We start from the raw sequence: 22427 nt of genomic DNA on the forward strand, positions 1-22427 counted from the left end.
GACGCGCCAAATCGCCTGCATCCTGGCCTAGGCTCTCCCCTCGCGTGCGGGCCGGAGCTTGTGGTTGGGTGTCGGAGGCTTTTCGTCATGGAGTTTACTGAGAGTTACCTCGTGTTGAAGTCACCTGGCTCGCATTGATGCCAGTTGACGCGGTGAGAGAGTTGCCTACTCCGTACAATGTTGAATCACCACTCAATCTCAGCTTGGCGCTGCCGAGACTGGGTTGGTAATGCAGATGTCTTGTCTGGGCCCCAGAAGCAAGCCATGGCCTCGGTACCGTTCAGTTCGAATCGAACCAGGCCCGCTGCTCTCAGCCCTGTTCGAGGTCTGCCTACCAAGCGGATTGGAGGCGATGAGACGATTCACACTCCCCGACGAGCCGATATATCCTGAATGGCTAAGGCCTTGATGACGATAGCAGATCCCCCGCATGAGGAACAGGCAACAGCTCTTCGTCCTGCCTGTTTCTGCGATACAACCGCATCCTTTAACATGACCAAGCATGACACCCTCATTCCCATGTGGCCTGCTAACACGGGCAACCAGGATGTCCCGGCCCTGGTAGCTTCGCGGGAGAGCTCCACACAGCCTTCGACCGGTTCTGGCTAATGAGGAGGCTGCAAGTCCAGTTTTTCGTTTTCGCAAACCGCAAATTTGCTTGACCTTTTGCAAGCTGTGTTGTACGCGGATAGCAGTTTGGGGCAAGGATGTAGTCCGAAAGCCGAGATGGTGGTGCTGGTGGTTGTTTGATCTGGCATGAGGCCCTGATGACCTTTGCTCGTCTCCTCTGTCTCTTCTCTCTTTCTCCTTTGTTTATTTCTCTGATCTATTGCTCTCTCCTGAATAGTTTCTGGAGTTCTAGACCTCAAAACTCATCATCCCAGTCGCTATCCCACCTTCAACTTATCCATCCGTCATCGACCTCCTCCACATCCCGACTCTCCCAACCCCGGCCCTTTGGACTTTATCTCCGCGTCCAATGGCGTCGGAATCAGGCCTCTTCGCCAATTGCCGTATCCCGACTTTGTTGAGCCCGCTCTCGTCTCTCAGGTCGCAGTCCGCTTTGTAATCCATCTCGGAATTCGCTTCCATCGCACTTTGACCAGCGGATTGTTGCATCCGCCTCGTTTCTACCCACACCCACACACGCCCCCCCCTTTTGACGACTTGACATTTCGACTATACTTCTTCTAATCCCCTGGTCGTTGACTTCTCTTGTTCCTCCATATCCTTCTTCCTGTCCTCGAATTTCTTTCTCCCACTTATTCCTTGGCATATCCACAGAGCCAGTTGGACCACTCTCTTATCCTCATGCCCCTTGTCTGTCGCTAATACCATATGACGACTAAGTCTGCGACTTGGATAATAACTTCTTCCTGAAGCGACCCACATCTATCGTTCATGGCCCATTCCTTCAAGTGTCTAAGTGACGGGATATAAGTGACTCTTCTCGATTAGAAGAGCTGCTCTGCGGGCAGTGTCGTGCTTGGGGAGTAACAAGTACACCTTCGATCTGTTCACGCATAGTCGTCGTCAGTCTCGTATTGCGTGGATATGGCAGACCCCCTGGACAAGGAGCTCAAGGCACCTGATGCTGAAGCTGCCGCTCTTCAACCCACGAAACTTGACACGACTGGCGACTCTGATGAGGATCGCATCGGCAAGAATGAAGAGAAGGATCTTGATGAAGAAAAGCGAATCGATGACTCGGGCAAGGGTGAATCAGGAGGCCCTGAACTTCGGGAGGTTAGAACCGCTGCTTCTGCAGCAACAACAGCTACACGTGCAACAACACAACCTGGACCCCCCGAGAAGAAACCATGGCACAAGAACTTGAATCCCCTTCGATGGGGCTCATTACCTCCCGTGCCCCCAGAGCGAATGGCAAGCAGAGAATACCAGGCCGGTTTTTTCAGCATGTTGACCTTTCAATGGATGGCACCTTTGATGACGGTAAGTTTTTTACTTTGGCAATGTCGCATCGTGATCAGCCGCTAAGCACAGAGTTCGGGGCGGCCCGTCTGATACGATCTGAAAAGCTGACTTGAGACAGGCCGGATATCGACGTCCCCTTGAGGAAAACGACATTTGGACGGTCAATCCAGACCGGGCCGTTGAGCCTCTAACGCTGAAGATGAAGGAGTCGTTCCAGAAGAGGGTTGAGAGGGGTGACAAGAATCCTCTGTTCTGGGCCATGCACGAGACGTTCAAGATTGAGTTTTGGATCGGCGGCATCTGTGCGCTCTATACCAGCATTATCCAGGTCATCAGTCCCTTTACGCTCCGGTATCTCATTCAGTTCGCGGCCGATGCATATGAAGCGAACAAAACTGGCGGACCTCCTCCTCACATTGGCAAAGGTATCGGTTTGGCTATTGGCATCACGCTCATGCAAGTCACTCAGAGTCTGGGAACCAACCACTACATCTACAGGGGTATGACGGTCGGCGGCCAGGCGCGAGGTGTCTTGATCGGACTCATCTATGAGAAGTCAATGGTCATTTCCGGACGAGCCAAGGCTGGCGGTGCTCTTCAGGGTGACGCTCCAGGGGCAAAGAACGAGGAGAAGGGACAGGATGAGAAGAAGCCCAAGAAGGCTAAGAAGGGGAAGCCAGACGCTTCTGATGGTACAGGCTGGGGCAATGGTCGCATCACTGCCTTGCAGAGTGTCGATACTTATCGAATCGACCAGGCCTCTGCTCTGTTCCACATGACATGGACTTCGCCCGTCCTGTGTCTCGTCACCCTCGCCCTTCTCCTTGTCAACATCACCTACAGCGCCCTGGCCGGTTTTGGTCTGCTCGTCATTGGCATGCCCTTCCTTACCAAAGCAATCCGAAGTCTCTTCCACCGTCGACGGGCCATCAACAAGATTACGGATCAACGTGTGTCTCTCACACAGGAGATCCTGCAGTCAGTCCGCTTCGTCAAGTACTTTGGTTGGGAAAAGGCCTTCCTTCAACGCCTCGGCGAGTTCAGGAACAAGGAGATCTACGCGATCCAGATTCTTCTCGCGATTCGAAATGCTCTCAACGCCGTGAGCATGTCTCTGCCCATCTTCGCCTCCATGCTGTCCTTCATCACGTACTCTCTAACCCATCACGGACTTTCGCCCGCCGAGGTTTTCAGCAGTTTGGCCTTGTTCAACTCTCTGCGAATCCCTCTCAACTTGCTGCCCCTCGTTCTTGGTCAGGTCGTCGATGCTTGGGGATCCGTGCAGCGTATCCAGGAGTTTTTGCTTCAAGAGGAGATGCTCGAGGACATGACGGTCGACACAACTGGCGACGATGCGATCCGATTGGAAGGCGCATCATTTACCTGGGAAAAGACTCACTCGAGTGAATCAGAGGAGGGCAAGAAAGACAAGAAGGGCGCCAACGCCAAGACTCCTCAGGTAGACTCTTCAGGCGACGACACGGCCAGCACATTGGTGGAGGAGCGAGAGCCCTTCAAGCTGCACGACCTCAACTTTGAGGTGAAGCGAAACGAACTCATTGCAGTCATTGGATCTGTCGGTAGCGGCAAGAGTTCGCTACTCTCTGCCCTTGCTGGAGATATGCGAAAGACGGAGGGCAATGTGACCTTTGGTGCCTCGAGAGCCTTCTGCCCTCAGTATGCCTGGATTCAGAACACGACTCTTCAGAACAATATTGTGTTTGGAAAGCCCATGGATAAGGATTGGTATAATGAGGTTATTCGAGCGTAAGTCTTCAAATCGCCGAGTCACACTACTATGCCCATTTACTAACATTCAACGATAGGTGTGCCCTCCAGGCTGATCTGGACATGCTCCCTAACGGAGATCAGACCGAGATTGGCGAGCGTGGTATCACCATCTCCGGAGGCCAGAAGCAGCGTCTCAACATCGCCCGAGCCATCTACTTTGACGCCGATATTGTACTCATGGATGATCCCCTGAGCGCCGTCGACGCCCACGTCGGCCGCCACATCTTTGACAATGCCATCCTCGGTCTACTCAAGGACAAGTGCCGTATCCTCGCCACTCACCAGCTCTGGGTGCTCAGCCGCTGCGACCGCATCATCTGGATGGAAAACGGCAAGATCCAAGCCGTCGATACGTTTGAAAAGCTCATGAAGGAGCACCGCGGGTTCCAGGCCCTCATGGAGACGACCGCCATCGAGGAGAAACGCGAAGAGGCCAAGAAGCCCGATCAGGAGGGGCCTACTGAGGACGAGAAAAAGAGCAAGAAGAAGAAGGGCGGTGCGCTCATGACCCAGGAGGAAAAGGCCACCTCGAGTGTGCCTTGGTCCGTCTACGGTGCCTACGTCAAGGCTTCGGGCACATTTTTCAACGCTCCCCTTGTCATCTTCCTGCTCATCCTCTCCCAGGGCGCCAACATTATGACTAGTCTGTGGCTGTCATACTGGACCTCTGATAAATACGATCTGTCGACAGGAGTGTACATCGCCATCTACGCCGCCCTTGGTGTAGCCCAGGCCCTCCTCATGTTCGCCTTCTCCGTCGTACTGTCCATCCTGGGCACAAAGTCCAGTAAGGTGATGCTCAGGATCGCCGTGACGCGGGTGCTGCGTGCTCCCATGTCATTCTTCGACACGACGCCCCTCGGCCGTATCACCAACCGCTTCTCGCGTGACGTCGATGTCATGGACAACAACCTTTCAGACGCTATCCGCATGTTCTTCCTCACCATGGGCATGATCACGTCCGTCTTCATCCTCATCATCGCCTTCTACTACTACTTTGTCATCGCCCTTGTGCCGCTCTACACCGCGTTCGTCCTGGCCGCCGTCTACTATCGTGCCTCGGCCCGTGAGGTGAAGCGATACGAGTCTGTCCTGAGATCCCACGTTTTTGCCAAGTTCGGCGAGGGTCTCACTGGCGTTGCTTCCATCAGGGCCTATGGGCTTCAGGATCGCTTCATCCGAGAGCTAAGACAGTCTATCGACGATATGAACGGTGCCTACTACATCACCTTTGCCAACCAGCGCTGGCTCTCGATCCGCATTGATCTCATCGGTACTCTTCTGGTCTTTGTCACTGCCATCCTCGTTGTCACATCGCGATTCTCCATCAACCCTTCCACCGGCGGTCTTGTCCTCAGTTACATCCTATCCATCGTCGGCATGATGCAGTTCTCTGTCCGTCAGCTTGCCGAAGTTGAGAACGCCATGAACGCCGTGGAGCGTCTCTACTACTACGGTACCGAGCTTGAGGAGGAGGCTCCTCTTCACACGGTCGAAGTCCGCAAGTCGTGGCCCGAAAAGGGTGAGATCATCTTTGACAATGTCGAGATGCGGTACCGCGCCGGTCTCCCGCTCGTGCTCTCGGGACTGTCCATGCATGTCCAGGGCGGCGAGCGTATTGGTATCGTCGGCCGAACCGGCGCCGGCAAGAGTTCCATTATGAGCACCCTCTTCCGACTCGTCGAGATCTCGGGTGGCAAGATCACCATCGATGGACTTGACATCTCTACAATCGGTCTCCACGACCTGCGCTCTCGACTCGCCATCATCCCACAGGATCCAACTCTCTTCCGTGGAACAGTCCGTAGCAACCTCGACCCCTTCCACGAACACACAGACCTCGAGCTCTGGTCCGCTCTCCGTCAAGCTGATCTCGTCTCCGCCGACGCTGCATCCCCTGAGGAAGCTCGACGCAACCACGATCCCTCGCGCATCCACCTCGACACGACAGTCGAAGAGGATGGCCTCAACTTCTCGCTCGGACAGCGCCAGCTCATGGCTCTCGCCCGTGCCCTCGTCCGTGGTGCCCAGATCATCGTGTGCGACGAAGCAACATCCTCCGTCGACATGGAGACGGACGACAAGATTCAAGCCACCATGGCGACAGGTTTCCACGGCAAGACACTTCTGTGCATCGCCCATCGCCTGCGCACCATCATCGGCTACGACCGCATCTGCGTCATGGATGCCGGCCGCATCGCCGAGCTAGACACGCCCCTGGCCCTGTGGAAGAAGGGTGGTATCTTCCGTGGCATGTGTGACCGGAGCGGCATCCGGGTAGAGGACATTCACGGCGCAAGGGAGGAGTTGGGAGGGATTGTGGGAGAGAGGAGTGGGCAGTAGTTGAGTGATATATATATACATACAAGTGCGTATTAAAAGTTGGCGATGAGCATATGAATTGGATAGCATCATGGCAGATATTGCCTGCTCATCAGGCGGTTTGCACGGGAGCGATATCAAGATCAATATACATAAAGATCACATTTGAACTGAGTCGACAATAATGTACATGTGTACTCCCATGTCTTGAAAGCGTGGAATGGAAGATCTTAGACAGATTCACCAAGCACACCTCAACACGCATTCAGGATGAGAAACTTCAAGTAATTATCATGACTTTTTTTCGGCCTCAAAACCTACAACGCCAAAAAGACAATACATGCCCGCTTCGGAACCCTCTAGGTCTATCCATCGCTCGCCCTGGATGCAAGTTGACACGCACCCCCCTTCGCCAAGGTATGGGTGCCCCTAGCCGTGGCTGGATATAGTTGGCTAGCCCTTGATGTGGCCATCGTTCAACCATGTTATATATAGATCAATCATCACAAATGTACTCATCGCCGGTGGGCCGAGTCCAGTTCTGCCCTCCCTCGTAAAGCCCCTGTTTCATCACTCTTCAACGACACCTGCCACAGCTCAATCTTCGATACCATTCCAAGACTTTTCATCGTCAGATCTGGTTCCGTTGTTGGGCTTGGCTTCTTCCTTCGTAGGCTCGGTTTCCTTCTTGCTAGGCTTGAGCTCCTTGGCCTGCTTAGAATCATCCTTGGACTCAGTGGCTTCGGCCTTGGGAGATGAACGGGATCTTTCGGGGGACTTGGAGTGCCGTCGCTTCTCTGCCTTGTCCTTGTGGTGGTGCTTCTGGTGCTTGTGCTTGGGAGAGTCAGGACCGGGGCTGGAGCTCTTGTGCTCATGCTTCCTCTTCTGAGGTCTCTGCGAGGTAGCGGGAGACGGGCCAGGCGCCTTATCCTTGTTCTCGTTGCTCCACTGCTCCAGCATGCTGGCGACTTGAGGTGCCCAAACCTCCTCGCCCTTGGAAAGGTCATCGAACTCAAGACAGTTAGCACCGCCGATGGAAAAGTCGCTCTGTCGAGACCGGCACAGTTCAGCCATGAGAGCGGCCGAGTCCATCTTGGCGCCTAGGTCGTGGCAGAAGCTTCGGATGTAGAAACCGGAAGTGACTGTCAACCGCACCCTGGCGGCGGGAGGGCCCTCGTCGCTCCAGGGAGGGGGAGTGTTCTCGTCAGGTGCGTCAGGAACGAGATGAGTTCCCTTCTCACTGTAGATGGGCTGTGGTAGCTGTCCCAAAGCGCCCGACATCATAGGGGGGTTCTTGGAGTGTCGCGCTCGCTTTGCCGGGGCGTCCTTAATAAGCTCGTCCTGGCGCTGCTCAAACTTGCGCTTGAAAGACTCATGCGCCGCTATCGCCTGGTCGTCTTCTTCTTTCTCCTCGGGGCTCAGCTTCTTGTTGGTCTCCTGCTGCTTCTTGACCCTCCAGACCTGCTCGGCCAGATTCCGCTCTGCGGCTTCGGCCTCCTCGGTGGGCCATCGGTGGCTGTGCTTGCCAGGTTCGTACCATTCGAGGAGCTCAATGTCCTTGATCTCGACCTCTCTGCCTTCGATCTCTCGGGGGATAGGCTTGCCTTCTCGCGCGTACTCGTACAGGGGCTTGCCGTTCATCTTGAGCGCAGAGTACAGAGGTGGGATCTGAGTGAGGGGACCCTTCATGCTCGCAAGCTCCTTCTCAACCTTTTCGCGGGTGATGTGGTCGTAGGGTCGCTTGGTAAGGATGCGACCAACTCGATCGTAGGTATCGGTGCTTGCGCCGAAGAGGATGACGGTCTCGTACGTCTTGGTGCATTCAAGGAACTGGGACAGAACCTTGGTGCCAGATCCAATGCCCAGAATGAGGACGCCGGTGGCAAGAGGATCAAGGGTTCCTCCATGGCCCATCTTGACCTGCGAGGCCTTCTTGATTTGCTTGCGACGGGCGAACTGCTGGCCGGACTCGTTCATGCGCTTGGCGATCTCGGCGTCGATCATTGGCTTGAAGAATTTTGAGGGATTGAAGACCTTTTGGCACTCGCGGATAACTTGCGCCGAGCTGATTCCGCAAGGCTTGTTGATGGCTGTAAGGAAGCGACCATGGTTAATGCCTGAGCAAAGTCGTGGAGGAGCAGAGCGCGCATCAAGTCTTGTCTGACATGACATGAGAAGGGCACATACCGAGAACGCCTTCCCGGACAACGTCCGTAGCCATCTTGAACGCTTTTGAGAGACTTCGCATACGAGCACTAAAGGAAAGAAGTTGAAGACGAAGAGAGAAAGAGAGAAGAGAGAGTCTCGGTGGAGGGAAAGAATTGGCCAAAGTCCGTCCACCTTGCGCTGAAGGTTTGAGCTGCTGGACCACAAGAGGAAAAAAAAATGGCGGGCCGTCGCTCTTATCGGCAGTATCCCCCACTGAAAGCTTATCCCCTGGCGCTGTATCAGGAGGTTTTTATTGGCGCGCAGGCACTTAAAGGGCGCGTCTCGGTGGGGAAATAAACCCTGAACAGTGAGCGATCCCTGTGAGTTTGAAGGGCGTTTAGTGGCCATTGCCCCGCCACTGCCGTGTGTCTGCACTGACAACCATGGCGACCGCGTTTGCGTCTGTTGGACTGTTGCTTCTGTTTCTATACCTCCCGATTGAGCTCTGCTTTCAAACCCGCATTTTACTTCTTTCATTGTCTTGCAGCGTTTTTATGTTTACGGCCTCGATTTGCGTCAACTGAGCTCTAGAAATTCGCCTTTTTTCGAACTCTACCCCGCAATTATTTCGCCGAACCCCTCTTCCTCTCGCACGCACGCCGAAGTCGAATCCGAGACCCATCACCCACTTTCCGTCTCGTACTGCACAACGATCAACACCAAATCGGGTGTTCTTTAGTCGATGGTCTTCTTTCAGCTTTAGAACAATCGTCATCATGGTTGGACGCCCTCGACGGGCGTCTACGTCCAGTGTCGAGACGGTCGATGAGGACCGCATCCTCTGGCGTCAGGAGACATCAGTCCTCAGAACCGCCCCAGTGGACAAGATACACGGCCCAGAGCCGGTCTTTGAGCTTCAGGACGCTGTGGTACTCAACAAAGATGGCCACACCCTTGAAAATGCGCTTCACGTCGGCACCCGAGGACCTTATATCATCCGTGGCACTCTGATCATCGACGAACCTGAGCAGAAAACGCACCGTTGGTCTTGCCCCGTCCCATGTCGTCGCATCGTTAGCTGACCTGCCGCCTAGTGATCATGAGGGTTCGACACTCGATGCCGATTCAGGTTCCAAAATGCAACAGATACTCGATCGGAGAGGCTGGAGAGGGCAATCCCGTCATCTGGGTCGAGGGCAGATGTGCTTGGTACGAGATCAACCCCTCGCCTGCATACGCCCCCATCTACAACAAAATGTGCGAGGCCGCTTTGCTTTACTACCGGATCATGGACATATACAAGGCCAAGAGGCCAAAAAAGGCAAAGAAGGGGAAGAAGGATCAATTGAAGGAGCTTCACTCTGTCTTTCACGAGGTTCGGCTCTCCCATATGATTCTTTTGCGCCTCCACTGACTTTTTTTAGTATGCTACCCTGATCGGCGATGGCTCAACCCTCGAAGAAGTCATTGAGCGGTGCGACGAGCACGCATTGTTCTTGATTTCACAGTGCATGCAGGAGGAACCCGATGTATTTGAATGGGGTAGCAACCCCTTCTACCAGTGGTTGGTTGACAACTACCCAGTAAGACAGCCATGAACTATCACAAGTCTGTGTCGTTGGCTAACTCCTCTAGGAACTCGTGGAAAAGGCAGAAGAGCGCCTGAAGAACCCGCCTCCGGTTGCACGATCACCTTCTGTCGAGGCCAAACCGGCCGCAGCATTGGTTGCCCCATCACTATTGTCTTCAAGGACTCGATCAGGCTCCTCAGCTCCCTCAGTCGCCGGGAGTAATGCCACGCCTGAACTTATGGATGTCCAAGATAGTCCACCGAGACACCGATCTACCCGGTCACGTTCAATCACCCTGCGGGAGACCAGCAGTGTGGTCGACTTGCCAGCTCCATCCCAGCCACAAAGAAGTGCCCCTGCTATTAGACAGCCTCCCAGTGTGCAATCGGTGACACGCACACCTTCAGTCGCCCCAGCGAACAGCGAGGTGGGAGGACCAGTCAGTAACGACGAGACAACACCGTTCCAGAGTGTTGTGAATGGCGTCGAGTGGGTGTACGACCAGATCGGCAAGGGGAAGAAGGGCATGATAATGCTGTCCACTCTCAACAAGCTGTTCTTCTCGTACAAGTTTCCGACCTTCAAGAACGGGGAGAGCGGATGCCACAAGATTCCAGTTGAAGAGCTCCTGCATTACAATGCCCAAGCGCTCCTTCAGGTCCTCGACAAGGATAAGTATAGTGGTCACGAGTTCTATTCTTGGTTACAGGCCGCAGCTGAAAGGCCATTTGTGCCCGTCGCTTTGAAGCCTTCCGATTTGCCCTATCGCCTTGTACCTCGGGGCAGTCGTCCTCGTCCTAGCAAGGCTACGCAACCCCTCCCTGAAGCACAAGGACTTGTCACTTCAGGCCTGGAAGACGATCTTTCTAGCACTCCGCGGTCCTCCCCGGCAGGAAAGAGCCTCAGGAGACCAGGTCGCCCTTCTGGCAAGAAATCCAGTCTTCGTCTGACGACCGGATCCAAGAAGCGGCTGCACTCTGATATAGACAGCGAGTCAGAGGAGGATGAGTCGCGGCCAAAGAGATCTCATTACTTCTCAGATGGAGATGAGGATATGGAAGTCGATGCCCAGGCCAGCTCGTCCGAGGACGAAGTGCCTCGTGAAGCCTCGCAGGAACCCATCAAGATCGTCATCCGAGCCGACAAGATTCCTTCAACCGTCCCACATGGTCCCAACGAGACATGGGTCTGCGAGGAAGAGGACTGCGGCTATGTCGTCCGTGGCGGCGACGTGCAAGAATGTCAACAACGCATACAAAGACACTTCCAAGAGCACGAGAGCCAAATGGATCGTGTCAGCCTAGCCATGACAGAGGGCACTCGAGGTCATCTACCCATCAAGTATGCTTACTTTCCCCCCTTTCTTATACTCGTTGAGTTCCCTCCCCCACCACCAGCTACCAACACTCCTACTGCCACCACCACTACCACTACCACAGCTACCACCTCCTCTACATTCACTACCACCACCACTTCAGCTATTATTACCCACTACCAACCTCAGCCGCCATCATCATCCCCCAATGACCCACCAGAGCCTACCGTCCCGACAACTGGCAACTTCAAGTCCCTTGTCAGCCGGTTCCGGAGACGCCCCCATCCCGTCTCAGACAAGATCGCAAGGCTAACATCGCAATAATAGTCATCTTATGGAGAAACTCAAAAAGTTGGGTGAGAAGTCTGAGGCTGCTCAGCAACTCGCTGTCGACGGAGTCGCTCTCCCGCAGCGCATTAAGCGCAACCTCCTTGTCTGATGAACACTCGGGGGTCTCTCCCTCTGGTAGATCTATCCTGGCTTTCACGATATCTTTGCTTTGTGTTTGGCTTCTTCATGCGGCGGGGAGGATGAAAATGATACCCTGGATTTTGTTTTGGCGTCTGCGGGGGTGGAGGATTGTTTTGGCAAAGTTAGAGATACATGGCGTTGGCGGCACATGGGCTAAGTCGTCTCATAAGGGCTCTTGAACCCTTCTCTTGGATGCCGCGATATGTAAGGACGAATGACATGTAAGTACTATTGCTACAGGTTACGTAGGAATGCCAGTCAAGATTAGGACATATCAACTCGCACTCATGGTGTTTTACTTGTGACCACGGAATTGACACTGGTCAAATTACACAGCCAGTCTGAGAGAGTGAAGTAATTTTCCATGCTACAACTCTTCAGTCTCCTGTATTTTAATATCCGCGGATTCAGTAGTAGAAGAAAGGCGCAGGGATAACCGCAATGTCGGGGCCGTAAACGAACCCTTGTCCATCTGGATTACAAGGTCTACCTAGTCCTTGGCCGTCTCACGATAGCACCGCGCAGCTCAATCATTCACGTAGCGTTTAGAAGCATTCAAATCTTTGATTAACATCTCAGCGTTGAAAACGCATTTCCCTACCCAGATAACCCTCAGGTAAATTATAGAAATCTCCTGTTTTTCTTCCTCTTCTACTTGTACACGTTCCGGAACCCCTCACTAAGGCCTGGCTCCGAATCCCTGGAGTTGAACCCTCTAGTTCTCCGCCTCATCCGTCACCATCTTGTCCTTCTTGCTGGCGGCAGTCTTACCAGCCTCCACAGCAAACGCCTCCTCGATAGCACCCATGCGCTTGAACACGCGCAGCCACCGCTGTCCCCACCGACGGATCATGGCCTCGCGATCACTTGACCCATCGCCCTCCTCCATCAGCTCGTCCTTGCTGCCACCGGCCCAGCTGACAAGCGCGTCGTTCATAGCGCGGAAAAGATCCTGCGTCGTCTTGGCCTCCTTAGACCGCGTCTCCTCATCGGTATCAGGAGAGACGAGAATCTGTCGGGCGCGGCTTGTGACCTTGGAGATGGTGTTGGAGACGAGCTCGAAGATGTGAGGCTGGACGAGAGCATCACCCCCGTTTGTGCCGTTGGATGGTGTACTGGCAAGAGCCCAGTCGACAACGGTAAAGGGGGTAAGGATGGAGTAGTTGAGGAGCTTCTCGATGATAGAGAGAGCAATTCCTGGGTGAGCGTGCCAGTAAGCCATAACCGCCGAGATGATCTGGGCCCGCGCCGCCTCGGAGGCGTTGCCGGCCTCCAGAAGTCGACCCTTTGTCCTATCAATGCAGGCGAGCACGTGGCTCAGTGACTTGGAGCCAACCCAGCAGACAGCCGTAACAAACACATCCACACTTGCGACCAAGGGATCCAGCGCCCGTTCTGTGGCCTGTGACTGGATGCTATCGATGATGGGCTGGAAGTCCTCATCGGGGGCCTTGCGCCGCAGGAGCGCACCAATCTCTTGACCCTCCTTTGCGAATGGGGTTTCTGGCAACTGTTAGTGACCACTACTCGGGCGGCTATGTGACAGATCACGGCAGAAGACTAACCTGGGTTACTGAACTTAAAATCCGGGACATCCTTCTCCTTCTCAGGCCCAACAAGGGGCAGGTAGGGTTCTGGCAGTGTCTTCTGGATTCGCTGGGCGAAGCTAAGTCTCACCTCCTTGTCCAGGGCCCCCTTGAGGAACCACTTGCTGGGGTGATAGTCGGGCAGATCCGTATCCTCTGCCCACTCTGCCCACTTCCAGGTGAAGCCAAAGTTGCTGAGATGGTGAGAGAACCAATCCAGGAACCGGTAGCTCAACTCCAGGTCCATGCGCGGGCTATTCTTGTAGAGATATCTTATGGCTCTACCCAGGCTGGGCGCAATGGCTGCTGGTGCAAGTTTACAGGCCTCGGTAAGGACCGAGTGGTAGTAGACGAGCTTTCGTTCTGGTGTTGGCAGCTGGAACAGCTGGGAAAAGACTGTGTCCACGGCGACATCCTCAGGCTTCCATGTAGACTTGCCTGGGGCAATGTTCCTCAACTCATCGAACGGCGTCGCACGCTTGACAAAGGTGCCTTCAGCAAAGTAGCAGTCCAGGTCCATCAGATAGCGAGCTGTCACATTTCGGTTGAAGTCGAGAATGTTGATAGTATCGAGGAGACCGTCCCTGATCAGGGATGCCGCAATGTCAGTAACAGCAGGGACAGATGGCACGTCCTGGTCGGAGTAGACGGAAAAGTAGATCTCGGGGAACAGCGGCCGAGGTCCCGCGATGACGGTTTCGGGGATGGAAATGGAAGGGAGGGCGTGCTTGGGCGCATTCGTCAGCTTGTCCTGGGCTTCGATATCCTCCAGGGGCATCTGCCACGGCCGGGGCAGACATGCCAGCTCCCAGTTCTTGCCCGCCTCAGCCTGCAGCTGCTTCTGTAGCAACATGCACACGCTCAATGACGCTCCAGGGCTCGCTTCTTTGCCTTGGGCATGGTAGGGGTCGACGAGGGCCTGAAGCGCATGGGGCTCGGAAGCAATAATGTCGGTCTTCTCCATCAGTTCCGCAGCCTTAGTTTGGAACTGACCGGGGGCCGACACCATGATGTAAGGAATGGTTAGAAGGATGATCTTAACAATCTCGGTTCCAATGGTCTAGTCATGTCGGGTCAGCAAACGCGATCCAGTGCTGGCTTCCACACGACTCACATCATCTGAGCTGGCCGTCTGAAGGTCAGCAGCTCGGCTGAAGAGCTCCTCCAAAAGCGGGAAAACGCCATCGCCTTCCAGCAAAGATTGTAGGCAGGCCAAAAACTTGAGAAGGAGCTTCACATCTCGCCACGCGCCCTGTGCGATCTTGTCCTGGGTCACCTCCGCCAAACGAGCAAGGACATCGTCTACAAACTCGGATTTCAGGGTGTTGATGATGAGGACGACGGCGGCGACGAAGGGAGTCTTGAGGGGCTGCTCGAGTAGAAGCTGGACGACCAGGTCGAGAAACATGTTGCGAAGGTTTTCGTCGTCGTGGTTGTCGGCCACCATGTGAGCGATGGATTGCACCTCCTCTGCCCATCGGCGCAGGGGGGAGTCTGCGATGCCCAGAAGCTGTCTGCGAACGCGCACAGGCAAAGGCGCCGAGTCTATACGCCTGCGCTGCTGGCGGCGATCGTAGTGGTCGTCATCGTCTAGCAGAAGAATCCCGTGTTAGCCCATCAACAAGACGCGACAGAGACCCAACTGGACTTGAATTGAAGCTTGGTTTAGCTCACCTCGATATCTTCTTTTGCGGTTGTGGTGTCCGCCAGGAGGTCTCCTGTCGTAGTCGGCCATGATGCGCTCTCGAATGTGGATGATGCAAGAGCTCGGTGTTGCCAATGACTTGTTGAGACGATCGTGGTGGATGAAAGTTAAAGGATTCGAGTGCGAGGCTGCGTCACTGCTAAAAGCTCGGGAAAAGGTGCCTGCAGCAAATGTATGGCTGAGCTAGTGGAATTGGGGCGCGTTCCAGGTGCCACGAGGCTAGCACCTGCATTCAACTGATGCCTGAGGCACTGACCTCACCCGAGAGTCTAAAGGAAAAAGGCAACCGGAGCTATCGAGATCAAACAATTGATGAGCTCATGGGGTTTCATCCTTTTTTATTGTCTAATTGACCAACAGCCATTCACCAAGACTCGACCAGATTCAACCCCCACAACCAATAGAGTAGTTGATCAACTTGCGCATTTAGGTCTAGATTCATAAGCTCCAGTTACTTCTTTTGCGCCCATGCCACTTTTCGATCCTCTCAGACCTCCCTCCTACTGCGTTTCAATGTCCCTTTTGATCAGCACAGTTGCCAGTCCTGTCTTCTTTTGTATCGTCCTGGACCGCCCATGACAACCAAGCAAACAACAACATGCCAAAACACAAAGCCCACGTCTTCGAGAAAGCGAAAGTAGTATGCCACAAGACCGTCAACGGCCAGCTTCACTTCAATTGATAACTTCGTCGCGGCATCTGGAACATCTTCGTGTGCCGGGCCTTGTCCTCCGCGGGCCAAACCAGGCCGAGCCTTGCCTTTTAACTTCACTCCAGCGCCTCCAGCGAGCCTCGAGGTTTTTCGAAAAGGAACCCTCCAAAACAACCATGCATGGCAGTGCCAGAACGCGGTACCAGGAAAAAGAATTCAACAAATGTTATCCCCGCCATTCCCAAAGCCAACCATAGCCATAGCCGCAGCATTGGGTTCATCCCGTGAGACGCGTACAATGAAAAAAGAGCACCAGCCATCATCTGTCATGCATCGAAACGTGGTCTAAAAACGTGATTCCCTGCGATATGCATCATCAATGGAATGGGTCCTCCTTCTTGGTGACTAGCCTCACGGCAAATCCGAAAGCGGGTTCGTAAGGGGGCACACAAAACGCCCAATCCCCTCCCTGCCGGGAAAGACTCCAACGCTCCCCAGAACACACCTTCTCGTCTGACCCTCGGCGTCCAGCATGCCGTGCCTTGTTTGTTTCAAGGACCGACGCTGTCAACCTCAGGACTATATAGTGCCTGCTCGCCCCCTGACCCGGTCTTTGCCTGGGCCATGCTCCCAACCACTCTCGCTCAGCTCGGTACTGGGAGTGGACGAGGCAGGTCTCTTCCAGAGCCGCGGAGAGCCTGAGAAGGGTACGGCATATGCCAACTACCCCTCACCTCGGCGCGGAGCCATCTCAGTCGAGCTTGGCCATCATCTCCTGCTTCGTCAATGGTGTGAAGTTGTCGATGTCGAGACCTTGAGATGCCAACGCGGGTTGGATGTGTGAGGGGACCAGCTTGTGGTTCAGGCTAGGGGCGATGGAGAGTTCTAAAAGTGGGTCAGCTCATATATTTTTCATGACACTTCGTCTGCTCTTACCGTGGCGGGTGAAGTCGAAGAGGGCGGGGAGCTCGCGGAGCTGACCAGTACCGTGTCGTGAGTCGGGCAGCTTGGTGTTGGGGTCTCGAAGCTCGTCGAAGAAGGGATGAACCATGGCGTCGATTGCCGATTGTCGCTCAGTTGGTGTGTACTCCAGCAGGCGGGCGATGAGGTCGATAGCATTAGCGTCCGCCTTCCGGAAGACCTTGTTGAACGGGTGAGGCTTGATTTGGGGGAACTTGTGCTCCATGTAGTTGGGGTTCATGGTCCGGATCTGTTCTCGAGTAGGTGTGCCCAGAACCTTGATGATTTCAACAAGCTGGTCGATGCCCGACTCGCCGGGGAAAAGAGGCTGACCAAGCATAAGCTCGGCCATGACACAGCCTGTCGACCACACATCTATCAACTCAGGTCAGCGAATCGAACCATCTAGCAAACTTTGTTCAAAATCGTACCAATCTTTGTGGTATAGTTAGTTGCACCGAAGATGAGTTCGGGCGCGCGGTAATATCGGGAGCAGATGTATGAAACATTTGGCTCGTTCTCAACTAGGATCTTTGCACTTCCAAAATCGCAGAGCTTGAGGATTCCGCTGTTGGGGTCTAGGAGAAGGTTCTGGGGCTTGATGTCTCGGTGACAGATACCCTGGGAGTGGATGTACGCCAGAGCTCTGAACAGCTGGTAAATGTACAGCTTCACCTCCAGGATAGGCATGGTGGTCTTCATCTTGTTGAAAAATCGAGAGGCTCGGTAGACAGTCTCGGGCACGAACTCTTGAACCAGGTTGAGGTAGACCTCGTCTTTCTGTGAGGGAATTAGACGGGGAGTGAAGAAGGGGATGATCAGGTATGCGTACACGTTCACCGTTGGAGTAGTAGAAGGCCTTGAGCTGGACGATGTTGGGGTGACGGACAATGCGCATGATCTGGAGCTCACGGTTCTAAGAAATAAGTCAGCCAACAGCTCAAGGTGCCAAATGCCGACATCATGTACCTTGAACCTCTTATCCTGAAGAACACGCTTGATGGCAGCGTCCTCTCCCGACGGAGAAAGCTTGGTCTGGAAAACGACACCGAAGGAACCATTTCCGACAATTTTGCACTGGGTATACTGCAGATCTCGGGTCTCGCCAGTCACTCCATCTTGAACCTTTTCACGGATCACCTCTGCAATTGTGTCAGTGTCGAAGCGAAACCCATCATGACAAAGTCGAACGGGGAGGATATAAAGCATGATTGCAAAACTAACCTCCCATCCGCAGGCTATTGAAGGCGTTTGGCCGATGAGCCGACATTTTCGGCGTCGTTTGTCCAAATCAAGGCGCGTGTGTGAGCGAAGCAGAGGCAACAGCGCCTGTAGATCTCAATAAATGAGGAGAATTGATGCAAAGATTCCGAACAGAGGCCGTAGCAGGGGAAAACGACGATCCAGCACCAGAGCTTGGTTGAATTGACGCTGAGAGCAGAGGTCTCTAGTCGAGTGCGAAGCTAGACTCGCAGACAAGACAGTGGCTGCCGGTGGAGGACAGCCGAAAGGCGATGGGCGAGTAATGTCTCGATCGAGGTATCGGCACGGGCGCGGACGAGCGACTCGTGGATTATTTCTGCAACGTCAAGCAAACCAACCGACGGGGTCTCTGGCTGACGAGGGGGCTTGTCGGCTGTCTGGAACGGACTAGACTTGTTGGTGAGTGCACGATGGAGACGAGGACGATGCGCACGAAAATGGCAAAGCCAAGGGTATCTGGGGAAACAAAGAGAAAATCGAGGGGGAGAATCGGTGGTGTTTTGGTGGCACGGGACAGGCTGGAGGGGGGGCGGGGCGGAGGGGAAGGGAGGGGAGGGAAGGGAACGGTGGGCGCGAGGAAAGTGGGCAAGGGACGGGGTATAAAAAGCTGCCGGTAATGAGGAAGAGAGGACGTCGGGGACGGGGCTCTAGGATGGATTGAGGTACTAAAACGGGAGAGGCAGAGGTGGCGACGAAGGTGAGGGACAACGGCCAGGCCGGGTCGGGTCAGGTCTCCAAGGACAATGGATGACTGAGCGCGGGGACCAGCCCAGTCAATGTGTGAGAGTGAGCCTGAGAAGGAGACAAGGCAAGGCGGAGGGAGGTAGGTAGAGAGTGAAAGAGGGATGTGAATGTGTGCGTGCGTGTGGCAGGATGCGCTATGCCACTGCATGCATCAAGCGGCATGAGTTTTTTTTTCTTGTTCTCTTCGTCGCTCGCGCTTCTGCTGTGCCTGAGCTAGGAGGGTTGTCGATGTCGATGCCAGGCACATGCAGTGAAAGATGGAGAGGGAGCCGCCGTCGCTGCCAACATTGAGAGGCTGGAAATCCGTGTCCCAATTTTGATGGACAGGCCCTCCATCCAACAGCAGTTGAACAAGATGACGGGCAGCAAGCTCTCGGGCAGTGGACAGGGCAGGGCGATGGAAAGACGACCACCAGGCGTGTGCTCTAAGCTCTAGGGGAGTGCTCTAGGGAGTGTGTCGTGGAATGGGCATGGATGGAGGCTGGCACCAGGCGGGTCTGGAGGGGCGGGGCGCTGGATGGAGCACGCTCGTGACAGCCCATCGACAGAATGCTGCTTAAGGCCAGGCGAGGAAGCGGGAGAAAACAAGGCGTTACGGAGGAGACAAACGGGGGGGAGAACAAAGTCCGAGGTCGAGATACAAACGGGAGGAAATTAAAACAGGAATGAATGCATGGGTAGGGCGGGTGAAGTAGTTGTCATGGAAAAAAAAAAAAAGACGACGACTTACTACAGGCGATGCAAGCAATGATGACGATGGTTGGTGTGGTTTTGGTGGTGGTAGTCGCGGTGGTGGTCTCCGGTTCTAGTCACGGCGGCTAGCACGAACGATCGTGAAAAGATTCGGGTCCCAGGCTGACGGGAGAAACGACAAGGGGGTTTCTCTGTTGACGAGGAACGTAAAGACGTAGGTAATCAGGACGGCTTGACGCAAAGCAGGGTGGTTGCTGCTGGGGATGTGTTCCTGTGCGTGCGGTACAGTACGGGTGCTGTCGGCGGCGGCTGTGGTGGTGCAGCGGGCAGCAGGGGCACAACAGAACGTGTCTGATTCCGTAGGTGGCTAGCTGGCTGGTTGGCAGGATGGGGAAACTTGGGCACGGTGAGGCTCTCGTTTTCCAGATGTATCGAGTCCGTTGGAGGATGGTTTTGCAGATGTCGGCGTCGAGGCACGGGAGGGTGCGGCAGACAGACAGGCCAGGTACGGAGGCGGGAGACGGGGCGACGGACGCGATGCGATGCGATGTGATAGCGCCCTGGAACGGAAACCTTGGCCGGACGGAGTCTGGAAGTCCGGGAGACAAACCAGAGACAGTGAGTGAGGGTCAATCGAAGGTGATGGCAGAGGAGGAATGCTCGACGTCTGGTGGAATGAGCTGAGCTGGGCTGGACTGGGCCTTTGGTTCGGACTGGGCGCTGAGCTCTGCTGGGCTGGGAAGCTGTTCTGAATTGGGCTTGGCCTTGAGGGCCTTGGGCTAAGAGACGAGAGGCTGCTGCGGGACCTGGCTAGCCTCTGTGAACCTGGGAACCTGGCCGAGGACAGGCAGGAACCTGGGATGACACCCAAAAACAGCGTTGCTGGGTGGTACTCTGGAGCTGTGTACCTGGGCCTTGACCTGCGAGTGGTCCTGCAGAGGGGAGCACGGGGACGGCGATGCGGGGCACTTTTCTGCCTAGTCGACACAGAGTGACGGCATGGGCAGACGTCAACGAGCACCTAGACGCAGCAAAAAAAGAACGCTTCTTGTTAGCTTGGGCTGGGCGCTGGGCTTTTGCGTTGAGCGAGATGCGAAATGCTTGGGGGAGGAGGGAGGGGGATGGATGGATCTTTGTTGGTGAGGGGTTAAATCAACGCAGGAGAGACAGGCAACACGAGCTTCACTTTTTTTTTTTTGTTGTCTCAGCGCCATCTAGGCATGTCTCTGATTCAAGGACAGGAACATGCTGAGTGCGAGGATGCGAATTGTTTGAAAAGGCAGAAATGTGTGATTGGGAAATCCGAACATTTCGTGGCGACGGGAGGCAGAGCAGCAGCTCACCCAGTTGCGCCGAGCGGGATGGCGGGGGAGGGGAAATAGAGACAGCTTTATTGGCAGCTTCGTGATATACAAAAAACTTCAGTTACTCACTTTCACTGTTAGGTTTCCATCAAGGAAGTCAACACGGTGATTCAGCGACGACTAGGAAATCCTGTGTTTATAAATTCATGGATAATTCGAGCAATGGGTGTGTTGCCGTCCAAGGTAACCCAAAGGCAGTGAAATCGACGTCTTGTGAGCATCCGGCGCCCATTCAAGGAGGACCCGCAGGATTGGGCTTGCTCATGTGCTCATTTTGAGACGGGCATCGCGCTAAAACCCGGCAGGCGAACAGGCGAGACCTCTGTCCTCTGCGGCGGAGCCAGGTACCTCTGGCTCTGGGTATGAATGGAACCGGACAGGGAGTCGTGTCCTTGCTTGCCAGCCCTTCTACGGACAGATATTGGATCCAATTCCAGATGACTCGCCTCAACCTTGAATGAACCACAAGGAACCCCTTCAACCCTGGCACTTGGCGACTGGGAATAATTAATTATTCGATAAGCCTCATGCTCATGGGTGTATCCGTGATAGGCACAGCTGTAACAGTGAGGCAAGCGCGTCCTCAGGGGGCACCTCGGAGTCATGCCTCAAATCATGGACTTGGAATACCTTTTCAGGTTGTAACTCCCAGAGAGGTCAGGCAGGCAGGCAGGAAAGGCAGGCATGGGCTACCTTACGAGCTGCAAGGCAGGTACGACGCCGCATGGCCCAACCCGAGTCGTGAGGCAGAACGGTAACCGCGCACATCCGCCGCATCTCATCCAAATCTACCAATCCTGAATTACACCAACAACCACCCGTTCCTGGATCTCCCAACAGCGGCAATCGTTTTGGTCAGCAACTGACCATCCCGTCAGCCTATGCTGCATGGAGCGTCGGCCTGCGGCGGATCGACCTAGGAGAGCTATATACAGCTAAGGGCTTGATGGAATACACGGCCCTAGAAGGTGTTCGTTGTTAGCTGACCTCCGTCAACTCCTTCACCAACCAGCTAGTTGCCATCAACAGACCAATCCCACCGGGCTGGCACGCCTCTTTGCAGGCCGTGGCAACAGGCAAGGGTATCCAGCCTCACGGCTCGGGCTCCTCGCCGACGGCCAAGACACACGAGATCTACAAATCCACCCATCGAGAGAGGTGACACCCATTTTAGAGCTTCTCGCCTGCTGGGCCCGATTCCCAGCCGTTCTCGCCAGTAGGACGCTTGTGCCATTTCTGGGTCCCTGGTGGATTCGGCAATGGAGCACTGACCCGCTGTTGGCACCAGTGTGAGAGGATCCCGAAGGAGCCACATTTCGCGACTCAAAAAGATGCTGACCCGGACAGCGGAAGCGGATTATACAGTAGGAGCATGCAAGACTCTGTAGAGAGCTGTCGGTTGTCATCTTTAAAGTTGTCGAGGCCAATCATAGGCCTTTCACCCCCTCTTCATACGCGGCAGTTTCATGCCTTCTCGCCCACAGTTTGGAGAGCGGTTTCTTGATATTGGATCCCAACACCAACCAGCAAGCAAAGAAGTTCACATGATATCCCAAATGTGGCCCGACCAATGTTCAATGCGTCAACAACCACCCCAAGGTCACGTCACCTCACCTCACTCTATCTCACCTCTCCTTACCTCTCGCCGTTTCGTCTCATCTCGCATCGCCTCAGCTTGTCTCTTCATCCATGTGCGACCAGTGCAGGATGGTCCAGACCTTCCCATTTGATGAAGTCGACGCCCAGGACCCCCAACAAGCTACCGTTTTTGAGATCGAGACATTTAATTGCCGAAGCATATTCGCTGGCAACCCGGGTCGCTACAACCGTGACGCATGCGCAGGGATTGGATCTTCACCCAGTCCCAGCGTTGCCAGCGTCTATCGATCAAAAGCAACGTTGGCGAC

General features: G+C 54.6%; 5 protein-coding genes across 5 annotated transcripts; 2 read left to right on the top strand and 3 right to left on the bottom strand.

The window, feature by feature from the left end:
- Positions 1-1554: 1554 nt before the first annotated feature.
- Positions 1555-6069, top strand: LRP88_06078 (ATP-binding cassette transporter YOR1; the record flags this gene model as incomplete). The annotated part of the gene is made up of 3 exons (XM_083242618.1): positions 1555-1953; positions 2054-3702; positions 3762-6069. The coding sequence occupies 3 exons, from the start codon at positions 1555-1557 to the stop codon at positions 6067-6069; spliced, it is 4356 nt and encodes a 1451-aa protein (XP_083101554.1).
- Positions 6070-6645: 576 nt separating this feature from the next.
- Positions 6646-8269, bottom strand: LRP88_06079 (pseudouridine synthase PUS4; the record flags this gene model as incomplete). The annotated part of the gene is made up of 3 exons (XM_083242619.1): positions 6646-6904; positions 6962-8138; positions 8236-8269. The coding sequence occupies 3 exons, from the start codon at positions 8267-8269 to the stop codon at positions 6646-6648; spliced, it is 1470 nt and encodes a 489-aa protein (XP_083101555.1).
- A 703-nt stretch (positions 8270-8972) lies between these two features.
- LRP88_06080 (uncharacterized protein) lies at positions 8973-11521 on the top strand (the record flags this gene model as incomplete). The annotated part of the gene is made up of 4 exons (XM_083242620.1): positions 8973-9237; positions 9291-9571; positions 9832-11108; positions 11410-11521. The coding sequence occupies 4 exons, from the start codon at positions 8973-8975 to the stop codon at positions 11519-11521; spliced, it is 1935 nt and encodes a 644-aa protein (XP_083101556.1).
- A 747-nt stretch (positions 11522-12268) lies between these two features.
- LRP88_06081 (MIF4G like-domain-containing protein) lies at positions 12269-14874 on the bottom strand (the record flags this gene model as incomplete). The annotated part of the gene is made up of 4 exons (XM_083242621.1): positions 12269-13056; positions 13119-14199; positions 14254-14729; positions 14814-14874. The coding sequence occupies 4 exons, from the start codon at positions 14872-14874 to the stop codon at positions 12269-12271; spliced, it is 2406 nt and encodes an 801-aa protein (XP_083101557.1).
- Positions 14875-16247: 1373 nt separating this feature from the next.
- Positions 16248-17726, bottom strand: LRP88_06082 (kinase-like domain-containing protein; the record flags this gene model as incomplete). The annotated part of the gene is made up of 6 exons (XM_083242622.1): positions 16248-16381; positions 16433-16831; positions 16888-17236; positions 17289-17372; positions 17426-17598; positions 17681-17726. The coding sequence occupies 6 exons, from the start codon at positions 17724-17726 to the stop codon at positions 16248-16250; spliced, it is 1185 nt and encodes a 394-aa protein (XP_083101558.1).
- Between the last annotated feature and the right edge of the window lie 4701 nt (positions 17727-22427).

This window comes from Fusarium phalaenopsidis, assembly GCF_050370095.1.
Source record: "Fusarium phalaenopsidis strain FUZ10S chromosome Unknown contig_32296, whole genome shotgun sequence".
Classification (NCBI taxonomy): Eukaryota; Fungi; Ascomycota; class Sordariomycetes; order Hypocreales; family Nectriaceae; genus Fusarium; species Fusarium phalaenopsidis.